Source organism: Syngnathus typhle, linkage group LG2 (assembly GCF_033458585.1).
Source record: "Syngnathus typhle isolate RoL2023-S1 ecotype Sweden linkage group LG2, RoL_Styp_1.0, whole genome shotgun sequence".
Taxonomy (NCBI): Eukaryota; Metazoa; Chordata; class Actinopteri; order Syngnathiformes; family Syngnathidae; genus Syngnathus; species Syngnathus typhle.
This window is the reverse complement of record NC_083739.1, coordinates 9,965,212-9,979,798: the sequence shown is the minus strand read 5'-3', so window position 1 is coordinate 9,979,798 and position 14,587 is coordinate 9,965,212. Positions and strand designations below refer to the sequence as shown.

At 43.6% G+C, this 14,587-nt stretch overlaps 2 protein-coding genes across 2 annotated transcripts; one reads left to right on the top strand and one right to left on the bottom strand.

Moving 5' to 3' along the window:
• The first annotated feature begins 79 nt into the window (after nucleotides 1-79).
• tegt (testis enhanced gene transcript (BAX inhibitor 1)) lies at nucleotides 80-3,989 on the top strand. Its single transcript, XM_061303376.1, has 10 exons — nucleotides 80-239; nucleotides 974-1,047; nucleotides 1,118-1,226; nucleotides 1,326-1,446; nucleotides 1,541-1,589; nucleotides 2,108-2,205; nucleotides 2,421-2,500; nucleotides 2,892-2,992; nucleotides 3,091-3,166; nucleotides 3,244-3,989. Exons 2-10 carry the CDS (start codon nucleotides 992-994, stop codon nucleotides 3,268-3,270), a joined length of 717 nt encoding a protein of 238 aa, XP_061159360.1. The 5' UTR covers nucleotides 80-239; nucleotides 974-991; the 3' UTR covers nucleotides 3,271-3,989.
• Nucleotides 3,990-6,551: 2,562 nt separating this feature from the next.
• ctdsp2 (CTD (carboxy-terminal domain, RNA polymerase II, polypeptide A) small phosphatase 2) lies at nucleotides 6,552-14,326 on the bottom strand. The gene is made up of 7 exons (XM_061268905.1): nucleotides 13,593-14,326; nucleotides 11,395-11,558; nucleotides 10,299-10,400; nucleotides 9,812-9,868; nucleotides 9,071-9,163; nucleotides 8,773-8,958; nucleotides 6,552-8,673 (listed from the first exon to the last, which is right to left on the bottom strand). Exons 1-7 carry the CDS (start codon nucleotides 13,651-13,653, stop codon nucleotides 8,548-8,550), a joined length of 789 nt encoding a protein of 262 aa, XP_061124889.1. The 5' UTR covers nucleotides 13,654-14,326; the 3' UTR covers nucleotides 6,552-8,547.
• Between the last annotated feature and the right edge of the window lie 261 nt (nucleotides 14,327-14,587).

The following is a 14,587-nucleotide window of genomic DNA, read 5'->3' as shown; positions in this document are numbered from 1 at the left end:
TCAAATTATTTAGGTCAGTAACATAACAGCCACAAAAGGGGGACAGTCAGGTGTTGTGGCGTGCACGTCTCTGGGCGTTTCTATGGTGACATCACTGCATTGTGTGCGCGTGCGTGTGTTTGTGTGACACGTCCTGGCTTTCAGACGCGACTCAAAGCGAAAGAAGGGAGTGAAAGAATCCACGAAAGGCCTGCAAAACAAACCGAACCGAACCGCAAGGCGTCAGGAGCACCGACCAGGTGAATCACACACAATATACCGTCGGGACCCCTTGACATATTGCTTGAATGGCTTGACGTTTGTGTTTTTCGATTTAATTGTCGAAGTATGGGATTTGTGGTCACGCTAGCCGACGTTAGCTTGGAAGGCTATTAATAACACACACAGCAGACGACCAACAAGCAAACTGTGGTTACCAAACATAGACGTTGTGCTTTTGTGATTTACACAAACAAACGCAATTACATATGATCACGTTCGTTGTGTCTTGCGTGCTGCTGACGAACAAGATTCAACATCGACAACATGGATTACAACCACTCAATTCGGAGCAGCTAACAACGAAGTACCGTTTGCGTTTCTCGTAGTACGTGACTCCGATTGTTCATGCTTCCGCCATTTGGACGCCATTTGTACATTAAGAGAAATTGTTGCACCGTCAACGTATATAACTCACGCCAAGCCATTCGAAAACACATCGTTACGCGTTAGGTTACTGGAGTAAAATATCAAGATGTTTAATTTCGCTTTCAATTTCTTGGGGCCTCATTTACTTTAGGTAATGGTGAAGTGTTGGCTCGTGTGCGGCTGCAAACGTGCTATTACTTTGGAGAACAATGATGGAGTTATTGCATCAACAATCAGTCACTCATTCCTCACTCCAAAATCACAACAAAATGATTTTTAATGGACATTTTCAGGAAGTAGCTAGGAACATGGCAAAACAGTTTCTAATTTGTTTGTCTTTACCCAGATCTCATCTTCTTGCACCATGAATGCGTTTGACCGCAACATCAACTTTGATGCCATCTTCAAGTTCTCCCAAATGTATGGAGCCCGTCAGACTTGTTACTTATCTGAGTCGTGCTCTTTCAAATGTTTTTCTTTGCTCTTGCAGATCTCACTCCACCCAGTTGCACTTGAAGAATGTCTACTCCAGCTTGGCGGCATGCATGTTCCTGGCGGCAGCCGGCGCCTACACGCATGTCGTCTTGCGCCTCTTCCAGGTATCTTAGTTTGCTTAATCTTAACTAACTTTCAATCTTGAATATCATGCACCTGATGATGATACCTGATCAGACGAGTGACGCCTCGTGTGTTGTCAGGGAGGTGTGCTCTGCGCCCTGGCATCCCTGGGAATGATGGTGTGGCTGGCCATGACTCCGCACAACGCCCACACTGAGAAGAAGAGGCTGGCCATCCTGGCGGGATTTGCCTTCCTTAACGGTTTGCACTCACCTTTATTGTGCTTGGGCGACTGTTAGCCAAATGAGACCAACTGAGGCGCTCCCCCCCCCCCCCCCCCCCTTCCTCACTCTAGGTTTGGGCCTCGGCCCCACACTGGACTTTGTCATCGCCGTCAACCCCAGGTATGCCAAGGAACACTTGCGTAACGTGTGCCTCACCTTTAAAATCACGTTTGGGCCTCCTAGTCACATAAGCCTTGAAAAAAAAAAAATCTCCTATTGTGTATCTCTATCTAAGTGGGGGAAAAAAGAAAAATATTGCTCCTTTGAACATAACGTTTGTTTGGGCAGCACAATGTTAAGAATATATTAAAAATAAATAATGATACTCAAAAGTCAGCTTTGAAAACACATCATAGAGTTAAACAGACATGTTCAAAGTGCCTTTCAGAGAACCTTGTTTGGAAACAAGACGATTAACATTCCAACTGTAAGCGCAAAAATGCGTACAGCCATGAAATTTCACTTGTCTTGTTGACACTGTCGATGTAAGGGCATCATGTGAAATGAGAATTTTCGAGTTTAAGATGGACATATTCATCGTCTGCCTTACATAGCTGCATTCTCTGTCGCATCTGTTGATGATTTGTGTTTGCCTTGTGTGTGCAAAGCACTTGCTAACCCCCCCGCCTTCTTTTTAGCATCATTGTCACAGCCTTCATGGGAACCTCCGTTATTTTCATTTGCTTCACCCTCAGCGCCCTCTACGCTAAACGAAGGAGCTACCTGTTCCTTGGAGGTAACTCGCCCTCATTCCTCTTCACACTTGGCATGGCTGAAAGTACTTTCTCGAAACACAATTGTATGAAATAGTTGCGTGCTCCTTCGAGAAGCTCTCTGTCCAGAGATGGATTCCACGTTTTGCCCGTTTAAAGACCAACGAATAGGGAACCTGAACTGCTAGTACTTTGTTGTCTCTGACTGCCTTGCTGTTGTTGTTGTGGTGGTGATCAGGCACACTGATGTCTGGCCTGTCTATCCTCTTCCTGATGTCACTCATGAACATGTTCTTTGGATCGGCGATGCTCTTCAAGGTCAGTCGGAACCATCGTTTGATCTCTCCTCGTCTCGCTCTCTTGTCACTTTGTAGCTGTCTTGCTTGCTGCATCTTGTCTCAGTGTCACAACTGTCCTCAAAAAAGCCTCCAAAAGGCTTCTGAAACACTCCAGAACAAAAGAAAATCACCCAAAAAAAACAACTTGAACGTTGCTTGTTATGTTATTTGCTCCATTTAATTTTTTTGGGACAAGACAGTTTTCTGCATTTGCAAGCATTTACTTGCAATAGTGCACATTCTAAAAACTATCTAGCTCCACCAGTTGACACTCATTTTTGGGAAATCTTGTCACACTCGCTCTATCCTTCTTGCATATTCCTTCCACGTTTCTGAGCCGTTTCCAAGATGACCTTTGCTTCTTCCAACAGGCTCACATGTACCTGGGCCTGCTCATCATGTGCGGCTTCGTCCTGTTCGACACTCAGCTCATCATCGAGAAGGCGGAGAACGGCGACAAGGACTACGTCTGGTGAGTGAGGCCGCGTTTGGTTTAAATAAAAAAATAAATAAAAATATGTCACCGTTTCACTGCGTACATGCACAAACAAAACGTGTCACCCTGTGCAGGCACTGTGTGGACTTGTTCTTGGACTTCATTACCATCTTCCGGAAGTTGATGGTCATCCTCGCCCTCAACGACAAGGTACCAGTCATAAAACAACTCAACAAAGTGTAGCAGTGTGTCGAGTAACAGTGTGGTGTTCTCTTTTGTTGTTTCAGGACAAGAAGAAGAAGGAGAAGAAGTAGATAAGTTTGTGTGAGCGGCTGAAAAAGAGTCGGCCCAATTTGCGTCGCGCACTATTTTTGACTTAATTTCTTAAACTCGTGGTCTTACGGTCCGATCGAAAATGATTTGAGGTTTTTTTTTTTTTTTCCTTATGTTTAACTTCCAAGGGTTGATTGTTTGTCCGTCCATGTCCAACTAATGCTAATCGTGCTGGGAACACGAGGGGACTAACATTGCAGTCAACCTATTTAGCCTGTAGAGGGCAGCATTGTGCCACGCAAGCGGCACTTCAGTTGAGTTTGGTCTTGTTCTATGTGCCAACAATTAATACAAGATGATGACAGACTCTTATTTAGCAAGTCACATGGAAGATAGTTTAAGTTGTGTGATCACATGTTTATTTTGCTTCATTTCTGGGTTTCTGTTTATTATAATTAGTAGTAGTCGAGAGTGATTTGGACACCCTCCCACATGCCCTCTGAAGTAATGCTTTGAAATCTCTTGGACTTTTCTAGATCCAGGTTGGCCGCGTTTGTCCAAGTTTTTGACTGCGTTTTTTCCTCTTTCTGCTTTCTTCTCTTGTAAATTCCACAGATGTCTGATAGTTTGCCAAATTAAGTGAAGTTAACCTTGCATTTTTAGCATATACTGTGAAGAATTAATTTTGTTCATCTAAAAGGTTAACTACAAGTTTGATACATTTGCCCAAATAAATGTGTTGAATGCACGCATTATTCAAGCGAAGTAGAATGTTTAATCCCACCAAGGTGTTTGGGGAGGATTTCTTCCTCTGCAAGGAAAGATTTTTCACAAAAACCTCTTTTTGCATTTTCCAACCATGGACCACAGCAGTTTTTCAAGAATTTCAAGTTACTACACTTATGCAACGACTGTATAGTCAAATGTGACAGTTGTAAATATTTGAAATGCATGTTACTTTTAAGAGTTCTAAAAGCTAAACTCCAAACTTGGCACACATGGCAGTGAGATAAATTCATACAAGAACTAATAGGGGAACTATCACCTTAACATTAAAAATAGGGACCGAAACTAAGCCAGAAGACTTGAATTTTCACCTAAAGATTACAAAAAAATGAGTGACATACATTTAAAATAATAATAGAAATAATTGGCTTCACTTTGGTTGGAGATCCTGAGGAGGAGAAGTCTGGTTGATGGTGATTGTCATCCTTCATTTTACGAGTTTCCTTCAAGATCCAGATCACGACAATTTTGACTCTTCGGCGACCGAATGACAAGCGACCAAATCGTCCTTGGCTGTCGCACGAAGACAGAGCGAGTCGCTAAGGGATTCGTTTCAGTTTGGTTTGGTTCGGTTTGGTTCGATAACGTGTATGCATATATATATATGCCTAAATATTGTTATCCAATATATCTACTGCAATTTCACATTAGATTGCTTTTTTGAGATTTACTTTTATCATTATTTTAATAAACATTTATGTAAAAACTTGTCTGGTGTTTTATTCCTTGTTTTTATATTGGCCATTCAAAACATAAAAATCTGACATTTGGTTAACTGCTTTGTATGACAATATGTATGCGTTTTACGTTGATGAGTTGGTGTCCCCCCCCAAGTAACGTCGGCATAACGGATTTTTTTTCTCCCTTTTATTCAAACACAAAATGACGATGTACCTCATAGTGTCAGAATGACGTCACATATCCAACAGCCAATCAGAAAGTGGGGGTGAGGGCGGGTGTGGCACTTTTCACTTTCAGTTAAGCCAGTGCTTCTCAAATAGTGGGGCGCGCCCCCCTTGGGGGGCGCGGTGCTATTCCTGGGGGGGCGCGTGTGACCCTGGGGAACAGGCTTTTTTTTTTGGCAGTACTAGAATAAAGTGTAATTGCGCGTCTACTACAGCAGGGGGCAGTGGCGCTCTCATTGTTACTTCTGTCACGTTTGCGACAGTGCAACATTTTACGACTTACAAGACAAGTTAGGATAGTCACGGTGGGGAGGGGGGGGGCGCGAATAGTTTTCTTCTTGCTAGGGGGGGGGCGTAACAGAAAATAATTGAGAAGCACTGGGTTAAATAAAGGTTAACCTAAAAAAAAAAAAAAAAAGTGAACCCTGAACTTTGAACCCGCGGTGACCCCGCGGTGACCCCATGGTGACCCCGTGGTGACCCCTGGGTGACCTTTGAACCCTGAACTTTCAACTCTAGTTAAAAATCGAAAATGTGCACATGACCCCGTGAACTTTGAACCGACCTTTGACCCCTGGGTGAACTTTGAACCGTAAACTTTGACCTTTGACCCCTAGCTAATTACGTTTTTGTTTTTTTTTTAAACCGGCATAGCAGAACGATCCATGGTCTTCAGATGCCGCGCTGTCGCCATCTCCTGGTCAGTTAGTGAAATGCTTTTGCTGATGTTTTTTTTTTCTCTCAATTAAAACAAATCAATTAGCCAGTTGGTTTTCTTTATTTAATATCTATTATCAGACAAAACCAAATTGTGAATCAGTCACCTAGGCTATAGCAGAACAAACAATCCATGGTCTTCAGATGCCACGCTGTCGCCATCTCCTGGTCAGCTAGTGAAATGCTTTTGCTGTTTTTTTTCCCTCTCAATTAAAACAAATCAATCAGCCAGTTGGTTTTCTTTATTTAATCTCTGATATCAGACAAAACCAAATTGTGAATCAGTCACTTAGGCCAGTGCTTCTCAAATAGTGGGGCGCGCCCCCCTTGGGGGGCGCGGTGCTATTCCTGGGGGGGCGCGTGTGACCCTGGGGAACAGGCTTTTTTTTTGGCAGTACTAGAATAAAGTGTAATTGCGCGTTTACTACAGCAGGGGGCAGTGGCGCTCTCATTGTTACTTCTGTCACGTTTGCGACAGTGCAACATTTTACGATTTACAAGACAAGTTAGGATAGTCACGGTGGGGAGGGGGGGCGCGAATAGTTTTCTTCTTGCTAGGGGGGGGGGCGTAACAGAAAATAATTGAGAAGCACTGAGTTAAGCTTTGACCATGATCTGTCCCTAATGAAGTGGCCTGTGATTAGGAACACCTGAAAATGGCGATGTACCTAATAGAGTGTCCGAATGACGTCACAGATTTATTGGGTTCGGTTCGTTTCCATTTGTTCTGGTCTTTTTTAAAGTTATTTATTTTTTGATTTTTTTTAAAAAAAGAATTCTTTTTTTAATTTTTGTTTTATCATTTATTATTTTGATTTTTTTATTTTAATAAAAATGTTTAAATAAAAAATAAGCGTATTGGGTGAAGGTGGATAAACTTTTGAGTTTAGAGCCTCATCACAAAAACACTCAAGTACAGGAAAATAGAACCAATTTTTATCTCAATAAAATATTGGTAGCACTTTGTAGGTCTGGTCAGATATGGGAGACAAAAATATTCCAAAAGACAAAGACAACTGATGGCAATCTTAAATACTTTGGATCATCACATGTGGTACATTTAGCATTTCTAAAACTAGTTAACATGGGTAGGTGTTCAACAACACAAGAAAACCCAGGAAAAATGACACAAATCAATATGACAAAACTCTCCAAGTGAAGTTTAAACTGCTTAATGTTGGCAAATGGAAAACAATAGAAAATATTGAGCATTACCGGACAATACAGGTCATTGGCCAATAAATACAGAAAAAAAAACACTCATAAAAAAAGATATTTTCAAGTGTTTTCCCGCTACAAGTAGCACAGCTGCGTAAACTTGCTCTCGACAGTGTTTCCTCACTCATGCCCAGCATGACATGCATTCTCGTGTTGAGGCCATCATCATAACTCATTTTTAGGCACAACACCTCTATTGCTCCAAACTTCAAAAGGCACTGTATATCTTTGTCAGCAGTGTTCGATGATGATAATAATAACGACAAAAAAACTCAGAAAGCTTGTCTGAATGTGCGGCACTCGGCCTATGCTGTGTCCGCATATTTCTGTGTCTGCTGACACGATACGATTTTGTCCTTTTTCGCTCAAGCTGAAAGCTACGTATATTGTCACGTTCCTAAAATAATGCATTTTTTTTTTTTTTAAAACAGGAAAAAAAAACAGAACCAAACACTAATCATACTATATTCAAATTGAATAAGCACTTGAACTAAGGATGCAGCCGGTTTTAGCAGAGGTGGCTTGAGTGGCAGAAGATGATTGAGGCAAAATCAAAATATGTCACCGGCCACAATTTTAAGAGGGACACAGTATGAAATCCACAACCAAAGACTGATGTAGAAAATATAAATCTGAAACAGTATGTTCGTACTGCAGGTAAATTCTGATAATTACATGAATGTAAACAGTACAATTGCATTTTTGCTGACTTTCGTAAGTGGCTATAATAAAAATCAGGTATGTAGCTGACGCAACTGCACACTGACCACTCAGGTGGCGCTCAATGCACCTCCGTGTCATCAAAAGGCAATAAACATCACAACGGTTTGACAAATTAGACAGTGACAGAAGCAATGGCGGACAAAAAAGAAGAAATCAGTCAATGGGCAAAAGAGGACGACACAAAATGATTCGGTTCAGAAATTTGGCTTCGGTTGCAGTCAAACCTTTTTGGTATTTCCTTCAGGAAGCAGACTGCACCACATGACGTCATGGTTTGTGCGCACACGTGTCAAGTCACTGATGCGTTCCGTTCACATTCCAAGTCGCTTTTGGTTTTGTAACGTGAACGGCTACATAAAAGCATCAGATTTAGAAAAGACAACAATTGGGCATCATTTAGCTTTCGTGTTCGTTTTTTTGTTGCTTATTCATAAATAAGGCCAACTCTTACGTCCACTGAAATGAAATATTGACAGAACCGGCTTGCATAGAGGAACTATTTAAAAATAGATTTCCATATAAAACAACTTATCAAAACGAACGGTGTATAAAACCCGTGGTGATTTAAAAAAAAATCTTTTTTTTCTGCTTCCTCGTTCCTTAAAGGCACGCTCAATCAAAGTCAGATAGAGGGCATGGAGGCTTCTATTTGGCCAGAGAACAATTGCCACAACTGGTTGAACCGGTGACTGGGACAATGGCGCTTTGGTTGTGATGTCCTCGCGCTGTCTCGTGGTGATTTGCACGATTTTGAATAGTGATTGCTGCTATCACAAGCATATAAAAAAGGCTTGAGAATGCCAAGCATAATCCGAGGCACAAATTTAGTTGCTTTGTGATTTTGGAATGTCCTGTAACCCACGCTAATGTCATTGTTGAGATATTTGTGCAGCAGCTGGGACAGACCAACATGTGAAGAGATCCGGTTTCAATGCGTGGTATGTGGAAGACGACCTGGAAAAAGGTCCTTTAATGCCCACGAAGTTGGTCCAGCTGAGTGTACACGTTCTCCGCCTGGCTGAGTTCTTCAAACACGGGCAGGAGGTTGAGGAGTTCGGCGTCATCTACGTCGTCGAACCATGACGCCACGGGGACCTGACGAGCGTGCACGCGCACATATCACAGATTTGGCATCAATGTTCGGATCGATCAAACTCAAGCAAATGTTTGCGCCAGTTTGGAGGGTAAACTCACAGCATTGTTGGGGTGAAAGATGTAGGATGCGGGAGAATTATCCAAGATGAGCGTCTTATGAAGGTCTCGGCCCAGGCGGCTCAGATCTTTCACGTAGCAACCCTGATGGAAGACGCATGACTCCCGAAAGAGGCGAGTCCGGAACACGCTGTACTGGTCCAGCAGGTCCGTCACTGGGTCGGCGTACTGGATTTAAAAATATATTTATACATTGAGTGATTCTTTTGCATACCGCCAGAGTCCACTTTGAGAATCACTGGTGATGATGGTACATATGGTGACTATGTCCGCTAGCTACCTTAGCCAAACTGGCGGTGAACAGCACGCACTCAAACAGCTCTCCCATTCGCTGCAGGAACTCATCCACGTACGGCCTCTTAAGCACGTACACCTGCCAACACACAGCCCACGCATTGGTGACTTCCTTACGGGAAAACTCCATCCCACGTTCCAGGACAGCAGGAACTCATCACTGCGGTCACAAGTGTCTAGAAGCTCTAACATGTTTAGCATTTGGTCGGTCATGAAAAAGTACCTGAAAGCCATACGGAAGATAAACATGAGTATCTTCACTTGGATAGAAGTTAGAGACAGCTTGTAGTATTTTGCAAGCCTTATCTGGCATTTGCTGGACACTAGTATCTCAGCCCAGCTGTGACCCTAATGAGGAGAAATGCTGCAGAAAATGGACGGATGCATGTTCATCAGAAACCCCAGGTTAGCTGCCAATGGCCACTTCCTGAAACAAGTAATCAAGAATAGGCCGTGCCAGTGTTAACCAGCCTATCCTGGATTACTTGAACCAGGCAGAGGCCCACACAGATGCCTCGCCGCCATCGCAGGACTCAAGTCTTTGCCAGACGGCTTTTGTTCTTAATTGTCTTCCACTGTTAACGTCTTGGGCAACCCATGTTGAGAACACGAAATGACCGTGCGAGTTCCCATCCTGCTGTTGAGGCTTTGTTCAAAACGTGGCCAGTAGAGGTCACTGCAACCACATCAGAACTATGTCGCAGGCGCAAGCTGCACTGCCGCTTACCTGGTGTGTGGTCCCCTCAATCTCCACCGGCACAATGAAGTCCGCGTTGCTGATCGGCTAGAGGGGAAACAGAAGGGAGACGTACGGTTGGCTCGGTAGGCGTGTGCGCACGCACTCATGGACCCCGAGCAGAAGTTCTCAAGATGTTACATAAGCGCTCGCTTACATGCCATGCGTACTGCTGCTACTGCCGTAAATAACAGGGTATTTCACTCCAGGTCGTGTGAACATCCAGTCATTTGAGAAACATTCTTTTGGATTTACAAGCCAAGGTGAACACACAAACTGTGCTTGTGCGACTTTTCTCTGGGTACTCCAGCAAACTCATACTTTCTAAAAACATGTTAGCATGCTGGCCCCCTGGAAGACTCTCATTTGGAACACGTTTGTCTTTATGTTCCCAGCAATTGAGTGGCGACCAGTCCGGGCAGTGTCTCAACTGGAACGAGGCCCGTAATGAACGATCAATTGATCAGTCGGTGCCCACCTTGAAGGAGCTGTGCACCAGCGTCTCATCTAGATCGATGACCACGCAGATCTTCCCTTGGTCATGGGCGGTCACCTCGGGCAGGAGGCTGATGTCGCACAACTGATGACACACAAAACCGTTTTCACCGCTATTAGCCTAACATAATATAAGGTTAATATAAGCCATTTGAGGCATGCGTGTGTGTGTGTGTGTGTGTGTGTGTGTGTGTGTGTGTGTGTGATTTTGAGTTGTTGGGTATTGTCAAAAAGTTTCACATTCAATTCTATTTCAATTTTTGAAGCTCCAATTTGATTTGATTTCAGTTCTTTAGATTACGATGTTTGATCTCATTGATATTTTTACTAGTCAGAGAAAAACGTGTCATCGATATCTGACAGCCGATAACTGATGGATTTAAAACTAGTTGAACTGGTGGATGATAGATTAATAAATGGGCACATAGAAGATTCACTACCCACTACAAAATAACTATTACCGTGATTACACTAATAGTTACACTATTTGTGTTATTTGTTGATTTCTTTTTTTTTTTAATTTCTAAGACATGCTGAGTCTGGAATTTCCCTGAACTTTTTGGTTTAATTATAATGAATGAAAAATTAACATGACCTGAACATTTAACACATGCAAAGCTGAAAACCCTTTCAGGAAGCATATAGTTAGTCGAAGTAAATTTTGATGCCAATATTTTCCCCTTTTGTGCAAATTATTTTCAGTTTCAATGACTACTAATTGGCCTTGAAAAAAAGAACCTATTACCCCCCCGCCCCTAAAATTAGCACAATTGCAATTTCTGTAAATAGACATGCAGTTCTTGCAATCTATGAATAACATACAGAACATGCCATGGGAACCATTTCTCTCTCTGAGCTTTTTTAGTCAGCTGCCAGGCTGACATGAATTACTCTTCTGTTATATAACATGCGTACCGCACATTACAACACCATTCTTTCTTCAGCTAAAAAAAAAAAAAAAAAAGAGCAAGCGCTCGCCGTGACATAACAGCGACAACATACTCCACATCCCATTGGGTTGCTCCGGTCCGATTTCGGCAGGACTGAAGCGAGCGTACGTGGAATGCGAACGAGGTTACCTTGACAACCGCCGCATTTTCCGGGGCCTCCAGCAACGCCTGCTGGGAAGGCGGCAGCAGAGGCGGAGGTAGTTTGGGCTCATCCTGAGCTTGCAGGCAGCAGAAGAGCGCTTTGAAGACATTACAACTCCGAGGCTGCTTCAGGGCCGAGCGGCTCACCTGGCCTGCCACGCAAGCGCAGAGGAAAACATTTATTACACTCAAATGTCATTGCAGTAAACTTTGTCAACACATTATTGTTCAAATAAAATAAGCATCTTTATTTTGTTCTATAAATTACAACAACACAATGCAACTCCAAGAACAAATATTGCCACGTGAAGCATTCGTTTTCAGAAAATGGAAAATAGCTTAAAATGCAGGAATTCGCAAATGTCCACATCAGCCATCCGGCTTCTTTACACTCGTCCTGATTTTCCGCATAGAATGCAACAACATAGAAATGACAATTTTTAAGGTCCACTGTAATTTTGCGCTCTTCCTTTTGTCCCCCTGAGCATTTATCGATTTGTGAAAGCATAATGAGGAGCTTGAGGATTTCCGCTCTCACCTCCACAATCTTTTGATATGTATGAATTGTCAATATTTATTTTATTTTTTTTTTTATCTTGGTGAATTATAATACTAGCAATTTCCACCCCTTTATTGAAAAACGGGACAATACTTCAAATGGCTAGTGTAGAAAAAGCAGAAAAATGACTGGATTGTGATTCAATTCCCCGTTTGATTCATAACAGGTTAGCAAATCCGCAAAAATGTCGATAGTTGTTTCCCAAAGTAAAAACAGATGTTTGCAAATATCTTCTTTGGATGAAACACAAAGATAACCAGTCTGCTTTCATGGAGGACGAGAGCAATTGGAGAATATTTACGGTGGAGAAGCTGCTACTTAGTTAAACAAGGTCTCAAAATAGTTATTGATAAATTTGATGATTAACAGATTAATTGTTGGATATCTACGATCGACGTTGAGGGTCAGCGCGTGCCTTCTGCATGCAGAATAACACGGCCTGCGTGAAATCTGCTTTTACTGCCTCTGCTGCTGCCGCTGCTGCTGGAAATGGCCGGCACAGGTTATATAATCACGAAGGGCGGGAAAACCTACACTCACTTTAGAGCACTACCTTACACAGACAGAAAGCATTCCGAGCGAGGCCTTTGCAAGGCTGCCTGGCAGCCATTCTATCGTCGGACCTATAGCCTTGGTCACATCTCCACGGTTTTTTGACTATGGATCGTGGGACAAGCCTAAAGTCACAACAACAAAAAATGGGCATCACATCCCTAAGCTGTGAAAGCTTCCAGTGGATCATCAAGCTTCCTGGAAAGAGGAACCGATGATAAACGGGCCAAAAGTGTGCCAGTGCAGCTCAGGAAGGAGAAGAACGTTTTCTTACTCGGCAGAATGAGGACGTAGTGTTACACAACTCCGTGCTTGAGGAGACAAACAAAAATCCTCATATGTTGATCCACACATGCAAATACACTGGCAGATTTTTTACCCCCCAATTCACTGCGACCTTATCGTCTAATTAATCGTATAACCTAAACTAACATAATTGGCACTGACTAATTGTATCTTATATTTTTGGGCGTGTGCGGGGGGGGGGGGGGGGGGTGTCTGCTGTTTGAACGCCCCCCCCCCCCTCCAATCTCAATACACATTCTCCAGAAACATCGAGATTATTTACGGTGCATTTTGGCGTTATGCAAACGCAACCGCTACGTCCCCCCCCCCCACCTCCCCAGAATGCGACCCAAACTGCCGAACTGCGTTCGAAAAGGGAGCAAAGCGAGCCTGTTGTTGTGCACTCGTGTTTTTCCTGCTAGTGGCAAAATGAAGGGCTGCTGCCAAACAAGCTGCAACCTGACACTCTCAAATACTCGAGCAGCTTTTGTTTCTTGGCCAACAAACTCCAACAGCGATAATCAAACATCAACACACGTTTTGGATCGGACACTTTTAGTTCGAATTTCAGTTTAAATGCGACACTAATTCAAACCTACAACAAGCGTCATTTTTATTTTCGCCATTAACGTTGTAGTTGGACTGCTTTATTTACTTGAATTCCACATCTGCTTGTAATGTTTTTTTTTTTATGTTACGGCTGTCAATCAAGCGCACACTGATTCAACGTAGTGGGACAACAACAACAGTCGCAGAGAAAGATCATCTGAACGGTTCAAAGTAGTCTCACCTGTTTTGGGGGACACTTGGACGTCTTCTTTGTGCACTTGGGTGATAACAGAACTTTCCATCGGACAATCACGGAGCCCTCAAAATCCTCAAATCCTGTCCCCGGGCACTGACGGGCACCCCTCATTGGCTTCTGTCTTCGCGGTTCCGATCCAGTCGATGATTCGCCGAGCTCGCCTGTCACTGGCGTCTCTCCCGCCTGCTTGGCTTGACTACTGTCTTTCTGTCCCTCTGTCGATCTATCTTTCTCCAACGCTTATTCAGTTTTTTTTCCTTTGCAGAAGGAAAGTGCTCAATTCGGAACCGCTTTGCGGGGCTCTCTGGACACGACTTTTCGGCGGTGTTGCGAGCGAGCTAGGGGGGGGGGGGGGGGTCTTCCTGGTCGTCCTGGTCGTCCCGTGGCCGCCGAGTCGTCACTTTTGCAGCAGCAGCAGCGCCAGCAGTGGCGGCGTCAACATGGAGTAGAATCCAGCAGGCGCAAGCGAGCCGAGGAGGAAAACAAGCGAGGAAGTGGGGCAAGCCAGGCCGGTTTCAAGCTACCCCTTACTACACATAAACAACATCGGCCGGACGCGCTCCGAGGGCCCCGAAAAGACCCGCACCTCGAAGCTACACTTTGCTCTCAAGTGCAAAAAGTCCACCCCAGGACCAAATGACATAAATACGACTTTAGTCAAATAGCCCACGCGTTGTTTTTGTACGGTTGGCACTCAGCGGGTGCCCTAAAACCGACTACCTTTTCTGATTGGACAAGCCATAGCGAGGGGGCGTGGTTGAGGCATTCCTCCCAGGCCTGCACGCGTCACATTCCAGCCCGACGACGAGATGCTTTCATTCGCCAATTTGATTATAACGTTCAAAAATAAACGAATAAACAAACGACGATTGATGGTCAGTCAGCCATCCATCATAATCACTTTCTCATCTCTTTCATTTTGTGTGCACATTTATTAATCCATCAATTTATCATCCACCCTAAATATGGACAGCAAATGC

What these genes read in the sequence shown, in the direction of transcription:
- tegt (XM_061303376.1), top strand. Translation starts at nt 992, where the DNA reads ATGAATGCGTTTGACCGCAACATCAACTTTGATGCCATCTTCAAGTTC. An exon ending in TCGTCTTGCGCCTCTTCCAG is followed by an intron (nt 1,227 to 1,325) that starts GTATCTTAGTTT and finishes GTGTGTTGTCAG; the next exon opens with GGAGGTGTGCTCTGCGCCCT. An exon ending in GTCATCGCCGTCAACCCCAG is followed by an intron (nt 1,590 to 2,107) that starts GTATGCCAAGGA and finishes CCTTCTTTTTAG; the next exon opens with CATCATTGTCACAGCCTTCA.
- ctdsp2 (XM_061268905.1), bottom strand. Translation starts at nt 13,653, where the DNA reads ATGGAAAGTTCTGTTATCACCCAAGTGCACAAAGAAGACGTCCAAGTG. An exon ending in TTGAGGGGACCACACACCAG is followed by an intron (nt 9,164 to 9,811) that starts GTAAGCGGCAGT and finishes GTGTGTTGGCAG; the next exon opens with GTGTACGTGCTTAAGAGGCC. An exon ending in TCTTTCACCCCAACAATGCT is followed by an intron (nt 8,674 to 8,772) that starts GTGAGTTTACCC and finishes CACGCTCGTCAG; the next exon opens with GTCCCCGTGGCGTCATGGTT.